Here is an 8,567-nt window from a genome sequence, read left to right as displayed (position 1 = left end):
GTGTTATGCAAATCTTCCCACATCGTGACGTGGACTTGTGTGAGCCGTTTTAGGTAGGCGTGGTTGACTCTTAACTTTTATAAAGAATATCTCTTTGGATTTGAGACTTTAGTCTTTGCAACTTTACAGATCTTCTTTATGCACCAAGAGCTTGTAACACTCCAAAGAGAAAGGAAAAATTGAAATCGCATCATATGACCCCTTTAAACACAACCTAATTTTTTTTTCAGATTTAAATTGTTCCTACCTTAAAAGTGGGCTTGGGTCGCTTTCTGGTCCACTTTTGATAGAATATTAGTCCATTTTCCATTTATGATGTTTAATACAATGCAAGACCACTCAAATGAAGTCACATGCTTAGGTCTATCTCAAAAGTGCTCACACTGCATGCCTGAGTGTTACAAATATCTGAACGGACAACGAAGACATGCACCTTGCCAGCTTTTCTTTTGTCTGCACGTAAAAGTCCAAATCAAATGTTCCTTGCAGCTTTTGACTCTCGCCTCCATGTTGTTCCTGTAGGTATGAAGACAAAGGTTGACGAGCTGAAAGCAGCATACGACCGTGAGGAGTGTCCGTGTCTGGAGGAGTATGATCCGCACACGGTGGCCAGCCTGTTGAAGCAGTACCTGAGAGAGCTGCCCGATAACCTGCTGTGTAAAGAGCTGACCCCGCGTTTCGAGGAGGCCTGCGGGCGGCCCAGCGAGGCAGAGAAACTGCAGGAGTTTCAGAGGCTCCTGGGGGAAGTTCCCGCGGGGAGCAGACTTCTCCTGGCCTGGCTCATCACTTAAATTGTTCCTACCTTAAAAGTGGGCTTGGGTCGCTTTCTGGTCCACTTTTGATAGAATATTAGTCCATTTTCCATTTATGATGTTTAATACAATGCAAGACCACTCAAATGAAGTCACATGCTTAGGTCTATCTCAAAAGTGCTCACACTGCATGCCTGAGTGTTACAAATATCTGAACGGACAACGAAGACATGCACCTTGCCAGCTTTTCTTTTGTCTGCACGTAAAAGTCCAAATCAAATGTTCCTTGCAGCTTTTGACTCTCGCCTCCATGTTGTTCCTGTAGGTATGAAGACAAAGGTTGACGAGCTGAAAGCAGCATACGACCGTGAGGAGTGTCCGTGTCTGGAGGAGTATGATCCGCACACGGTGGCCAGCCTGTTGAAGCAGTACCTGAGAGAGCTGCCCGATAACCTGCTGTGTAAAGAGCTGACCCCGCGTTTCGAGGAGGCCTGCGGGCGGCCCAGCGAGGCAGAGAAACTGCAGGAGTTTCAGAGGCTCCTGGGGGAAGTTCCCGCGGGGAGCAGACTTCTCCTGGGCTGGCTCATCACTCACATGGACCACATCATCGCCCGCGAGACTGACACCAAGATGAACATCCAGAACATCTCTATTGTGCTCAATCCAACCGTACAGGTGAGTTTATAATCTACAGGTGATGTTTGCTTGATGCGATATGGCTTATTCTACAGTTGTATTGGCAGGTCTGAAAATGTTTTTTTTTTAAATGAACATGCTACATTAATAAATTCTTCTCTTTCAATTCATTATGCTAAATCATTGTAGGATTTTAATAAATTTGTATAAAAAATTAAATTATTATAAAATATACCACTATTACCACAGTTATAAAATATATTAAAATATAGCAATAATTTATACATTGACATTTATATTGAAATATTTTTATTGAATATTTTAGGCCTGTAGAAGAACATTTAGCACTGATTTGCAATCAGATTAATCAGATTATTAAATAAAATTCCTTGTTTTTTTTGTTCTTAACATGAATTTTCAGAAAATTCGCAATGCTTATTTACTATTATTTTTGTTATTATTTAAACACAGCGTTTCATGTTTTATCACTCCACAAACTCTTTCTTCTCACATTAAAACAGATTAGCTTTAGCTGAGTAAATATTGTGAGTGATATTTGGCGTTTTTCCATTTGCAATATTTTGTAAATATTCAACACATTATATATAATTTATTAATAATAAATGCTTTTATTTATTTATCAGAAGAACATTTCTTAACATAGGTTGATTTGATGACATTCTCACCCATATGAAATCAAGATGTTTTTAATAAAATTAAAGCTTTCTTTTCCCCCAAATATTAGCAAAAATTATTTTACATTATCACTAATTATTATTATTATTGTTGTTGTTTTAAATACTGGATTTCAAGTTTCTTGTATTACTTCATAATCTTTTTTAAATATTATGAACAATAATGGCCCTTTTTCCATGTGCAATGCAAAAAGTTAATTTTGTACCCTGGATTGATGTACACAGTAAAGATTTTATTCTGTACGAGTAGTTTAGTATTGTAAAATGTTGCAAACTTGCTAATCGTCGTTAATAGTCTTACAGTAGATGGTTTTGGACACATTTTTCTGCTCTCAGACTGAAAGCTGTTCTACTTTATAGTCTCCCAGGACACATGGAGGATAGAGGTGCCCTCATACTGCTAATGAGATCTTTGTTTGGGGTCATTTTTATTTGAGAGAGGACTGCAAATGACATGGAGAAGAGGGGGTAGCATGATTGGGCAATAACAATAAATTTACCTTCCATAAACAGTGGTTCTGTCTTTTTTTTTTAACGTTCACAATGGCTGTATATTCCTGTATGACACAAAATCAGTCCTTTGTTCTTTCTGGTTTGTAGATTGGGAATCGTGTGCTTTACGTGTTTTTCACTCACGTCCGCGAGCTGTTCGGTGATGTGGTTCTGAAGCCGGTCGTCCGTCCTCTGCGTTGGTCCAATATGGCCACCATGCCGACCCTACCTGAGACCCAGGAGAGCATTAAAGAGGAGATCCGCAGACAAGTGGGTCACAGAACTGAAACAATACAGCTGTAGCACTACACTTAAAATAAAAGAAGTTTGTCAATCTCACAAACATATCTAATGGGTCACAGTTCACCCCAAAACTTACAAGAAAGATGACAAAATTATATTTTGCATAAAGAATAATGCACCTTTTTAGGACTGACTGTTAAAGGGGTCATATGATGCTTTTTTAAAGATCATTATTTTGTTTCTTTGCGTGAACATTTGGGCGGCATTACGCAAATATTTCCACATAGTGTGGTAGATATGTGGGGGCGTGTTAGAACGAGCCGTTTTAGGGGGGTGTGGCAGAGTCTTAAGAGTCTTAAGAATATCTCTTTGGTTTTGAGACTTTAGTTTTTGCAACTTCAGGGATCTTATCTATGCACAATCAGCTTGTAACACTCCAAAGAGAAAGGAAAACTTGAAATCGCATCATATGACCCCTTTAAGATTTTCATGACAATTTTGTCATTTTGAGATCCAGATCGTATGATTTACCTAAAAGAGGAAGCTGTATCATGGAAGAAGTTTTGTTTTATGTTTTACATAATTTGTTTTATTGTGTCAAAGGCAAAAGGAAATGCTTGTGATTATTCAAAACAGGAGATGAATCCAAACTTTGTGAGTGAGGAGAGACTGGAAACAAAAACAGTTCTTGAGCAGCAAAAACGAAAACAGTCCTGATTTGTGTGAATCTATAGCTGCTGTCACATGACTTCGACAAACTAACAATAACAGAACATTTTATGGCTCAGAGGTTGCTCTGTGTGAGAGATGATTCTCATAAAAACCTGTTGAAGGACTAAGACACAAATGAGTCGATTATCATACAGTGCGAGTATAGAGTTGTTAAATGTATGCAGCTCAGATCATTTGATGAGAAATATTTGAGTTAATTGAAATCTCTGTCTTTTAATTGCAGATTGCTGAACACAGTTTGAGAGGTTGCAATCTTTTTCTCAGGAGGGAAGTCAGAGAAACAGACAAAACATGAGGGAAAAAACAGTCTTATTTGCTCTAGGACAGCTGAGATTTGTAGAGGTCTTGTTTGTGAGTTGTAGTGAAATTTCGGAAACCAAAAATTGTCAGCAAAAAAAAAAAAAAATGCATTTTCCGTTTCAGCTGAAATGGTTTTGGAGAACCGAAATAATTGACCAAAACAGTGTCATTTAATTAGTGCTTCTCCGATGGCACATGTTATACTTTTACTTAACCTGTTAGTGATGTTTTAGTAAATATATGTTTGAATAAATCTGTTATGAATAAATCTGTCATGATTGTTTATAGGGCTGCACGATTAATCGCATGCGATATTTAACGCGCATCTTGTCAGAAAAGCCGGTTCTGTAATCAGCGGTAAATCTCCATCACCTGCGGCAAGATGCGCGTTAAATATCGCATGCGATTTATCGTGCAGCCCTAATTGTTTGTTATGTTTATATTTCAACAACAAATTGGAACAGGAGCAGAATTCTAGTTCATGCTATTTAAATGTTTCTATAACTAGTTTTTATTTTAACTGTTGATTATTAGTTGACCGATTATTTCATTATTAAATAAACATTATTTCCGCTTTCTGTAAATGGAAACTTCTTCGGTTTCGGTGTTTCAGTAAAAGTTCATTTCAGTGCATCACTACTGATTTTACATGTGTGCATGTGTTTTTCTGCAGGAGTTCCTCTTGAACCGTCTGCACAGAGATCTGCAGGCCGGTGTGAAGGATCTGTCCAAGGAGGAGAGACTCTGGGAGGTGCAGCGGATCGTCACCGCACTGAAACGCAAGCTCCGCGAGGCCAAGAGACAGGCAAGAGCTCTGACCCCTGACCCTTGCTTTACTGCACGTCAGCACACATACGGTCTGGTCTCATAATGAGTTTGTCTGAGAAAGAAGAATCAAATGCAATTCCTTACAGAAAGAATAATGCTGACATTTTAGATAAAATTAAAATTAGGAATGTTGTAAACCCAAATGCAGAGAGGTATTTAGGGCTGGGCAGTATGACTAATATATATATATATATATATATATATATATATATATATATAAGTTGATTAGCTGATTGGCATGTCACCATATTCTAATTTGTTGAGATAGTGAATTGGTGGGTTTTTGTTAAATGTGAGCCAAAATCATCACAATTAAAAGAACCAAAGACTTAAACTACTTCAGTCTGTGTGCACTGAATTTATTTAATACATGAGTTTCACAATTTGAGTTGAATTACTGAAATAAATGAACTTTTCCACGACATTCTAATTTATTGAGATGCACCTGTATATATACAGTATATACATAAAGTGTCTATCTGTTCTACCTGTTCCGTGGTATGCAAATATATCTGCGTAACATAGTACTACTTAGTTATATACACCTTTGAGTGATAAGGAAACATGCATGAATGAGAAAATAAAGAGTGGGATGCTCTTGATTAAGAGCAATAAGCAGTGAAAAATAACTTAATGCAGTGCTCGCACTGACTGACACACGCTCTCAGAAAGCGCCTCTCTCAGACAGCATGCGATCGCATATTTGGGACGTGCATGATGACGTTTAATAAAGTTATTAACTGCAATAAGCAGTGAAAAATAACTCAATCCGCTACTCGCACTGACTGGCACACAGCCGAAGCGGGCGCTCTGAAAGCCCCTCTCTCAGATAGCATGCGATTGCGAAAACCGATCTCTTTGGTGCTTGAATGGTCAAATACGCACACAATTATGTCAAATTGCCCGTCGTGTGGAGTATTCACGTAAACACAGTCGGCTATGTGTTAAATAAACGTAAAGGTGGGTGAAAAACGGATGTGTATCAGTATATTTTATCAGTGCAGTTGGTCTCAAAGGGACAGCAGCCTTATTTACCTGCTGCTGTCTGTCATTATTAATGTTAATCACTCACTGCACTTGACTGAATCACTTTTGGATCAGTTTGAATCAGTTCATGTTTGATTGATACAGTGAAGACTATGCAGTGTTTTATTTATACACTTTATTCAATTTCATATTTATTTGTTCTATTGTGTTTGTAATTTGCTTCGTATTTTTATTTTATAACAAAAATAAAATAAAAATACCTATATCGAGATATATATCGTTATTGTGAAATAAAATTTCTCATACCGTGAAATAAGATTTTGGTCATATCACCCACCCCTATTAGAAATTAAGAAAATATATAATGTGGAAGAATTAAAGGTATAGTTCACCCAGAAATGAAAATTACTCCATGATTTACTCACCCTCAAGCCATCCTAGGTTCTATATAATATGGATATTTTTCTTACACAAACACATCACTTCACTTCAGAAGACCTTTATTAACCCCCCGGAGCCGTGTGGAATACTTCTTATGATGGATGGATGCACTTTATTTTGTTTCAAAATCTCGACCCCCATTCACTGCTATTATAAAGCTTGGAAGATGATTTTCATTTTTGAGTGAACTATCCCTTTAACTGTTATTTTGAGAACTGTTTCCAATATTACTGGAACTGAGTACTGTACTGTAATGTAAACAATAATCAATTATTGTTTTGTTTTCTTTTGTTTTTTTAATAATCAATGATTGTGTATATGTAAACCTATGCTTGCCTCAAAAACAATGTATACCCCTTGCTCTGTTGTTTTATTTATTTGTTTTTTTCCCTGTATTTCTTTAACTATACAAAACATTTGATTGAAAAATCAATGTTAAAAATAAAGTAACAAAAAGAGAGAGATGAATGAACAGATCACAACTTAAAACAAACTTTATAAAAGATTTTGAATGAAATGAGACCAGCTTTTTCTTTTGATTTTTTTTAAATCGAAGATAAACTTTAAAAACCCTTTTCATTTTATATGTTGTTTATATTCATTTACTTTTTGCTCATTTTCACTTGTTTCTTTCCATGATTATACAGTAGCTGTGTCAGTTAGCATGATGCTAAATTCTAAACAAACAAAAAGCTTTATTGTAGGCCCCTTCTGTAAGAAACTGCTCACTAAAAACAAATGTTTGCAACTATAAAAAAAATGTAATTTCTGCCCCATTTTTTTTAAATCGTGCCACACTTCTAGAAACCTCCTCATGTGTCGTTTCTTCTCTGTCCCTCTGAATCTGCAGGAGTGTGAGACTAAAATCGCACAGGAAATCGCCAGCCTATCTAAAGAGGACGTATCAAAGGAGGAGATGTCTGAGAACGAGGAGGAAGTCATTAATCTTCTCCTGGCACAGGTGAGGAGGCCACCTGCTCGGACGCTACCGCTACTTTCACTGTGTTTCAGATGCTGGTTCGACACTGAAACGGCTTTCTGACAGATAAACAAATCAGCTGGTCAATGATAAGCGGCACTGTACTTTGCATAGTATACGCCACAGCTGTTTTTAACACATGAACCTACAGAAACACATAATGTGCAGATGCTGGCATGCAAATGTAAGCAGCATGTGAAAGAGGGGTCTTTTTTCTATCATATAGCATGTTCCAATTCTGCCCTCCAGTTTTCTGCACTTGTGGATTGGGATGCAGCCGATGATTATCTCTTGTGTGATGTTTGGTTTGTTTCTCTACTGCCCCCTGCAGGAGAATGAGATCCTAACAGAGCAGGAGGAGTTGATATCACTGGAGCAGGTGCTGCGCCGGCAAATCGCCACAGAGAAAGAAGAAATTGAGCGACTGCGTGCGGAGATCGCAGATATACAGAGGTGAGAGTTCACACACAGGTGAAATTATCAGATTTATTGCTAATTTTAATAATGCATGGTTTCTGTGGGAAGCAACGTTTTCTCTTCTGCTCACCAAGGCTGCAATAAGTTGATCAAAAGTACGGTCACATGATTCTTCAGAAATCATTCTAATATGCTGATTTGCTTAAGAAACAGCTCTAATTATTATCAGTGTTGAAAACAGTTGTGCCTTGATAAGCATAAGAATCTTCTTTCAAAAACATGAATTAATTATTAATTATTCCACACTTGAACTTTAATGTATGTGTAATTGCCAGTAAATTGATCAAAACAGGGCTACAGTTTAACAGATCTGAAAAATGCAAGGGTCATCTTACTGTTTCTTTCTTTGACTCATTGTTTTTCATTTTCTGCTTGAAATGACACACACACACACACATACAGCCGTCAACAGGGCCGCAGTGAAACAGAGGAGTATTCATCAGACAGCGAGAGCGAGAGTGAAGATGAAGAGGAACTGCAGATGATTCTAGAAGACCTGCAGAAACAGAACGAAGAGCTAGAGGTGAGAAGGAAGGACGTGAAGATTTGTACAAAGTAAAAATTTAATTGACTATTTGCTGAGCCCTGTTCTCTTTAGTTACTGTTGCTAACTTTGTCAAGCTTTCCTATGTGTGCTTGTTTTGTTGCATTAAAGGGGTCATATGATGCTATTTTAAAGATCATTATTTTGTGTATTTGGTATAACAGAATATGTTGACATGCTTTAATGTTCAAAAAACACATTATTTTTCAAATACTGTACATTATTGTAGGTCCTCTATGCCCCGCCTCTCTCAAACGCATCGTTTTCAACAAAGCCCCCTCCTTTGACAAGCGCAGTCTGCTCTGATTGGCCAGCTGAACCAGTGCATTGTGATTGGCCGAACACCACAAGCACGTGTCGGAAATGTAACGCCCCTTACCATAATCGCGAGTGTCAGCTTTCAAAGTAAATATCAAGACAGTTAATAATGTCGTTAGTTTTACCATCAGTTCAAGCCCGAA

At 37.5% G+C, this 8,567-nt stretch overlaps 1 protein-coding gene across 1 annotated transcript in view; it reads left to right on the top strand.

Annotated features, from left to right (window-relative positions):
• Window positions 1-8,567, top strand: part of LOC107667860 (ralA-binding protein 1-like) — a 23,471-nt gene that overhangs the window by 12,477 nt on the left and 2,427 nt on the right. The window contains exons 4-9 of the mRNA XM_016459587.1: window positions 1,078-1,427; window positions 2,684-2,845; window positions 4,524-4,655; window positions 6,957-7,067; window positions 7,417-7,538; window positions 7,965-8,085. Coding sequence (XP_016315073.1) covers window positions 1,078-1,427; window positions 2,684-2,845; window positions 4,524-4,655; window positions 6,957-7,067; window positions 7,417-7,538; window positions 7,965-8,085 — 998 coding nt within the window. The remainder of the gene's footprint in view (window positions 1-1,077; window positions 1,428-2,683; window positions 2,846-4,523; window positions 4,656-6,956; window positions 7,068-7,416; window positions 7,539-7,964; window positions 8,086-8,567) is intronic.

This window comes from Sinocyclocheilus anshuiensis, unplaced genomic scaffold (assembly GCF_001515605.1).
Source record: "Sinocyclocheilus anshuiensis isolate Anshui unplaced genomic scaffold, SAMN03320099.WGS_v1.1 scaffold1325, whole genome shotgun sequence".
In the NCBI taxonomy this organism is placed as follows: domain Eukaryota; kingdom Metazoa; phylum Chordata; class Actinopteri; order Cypriniformes; family Cyprinidae; genus Sinocyclocheilus; species Sinocyclocheilus anshuiensis.
The sequence above is the reverse complement of the archived record's forward strand: the minus strand, read 5'-3'. Positions and strand labels throughout refer to the sequence as shown.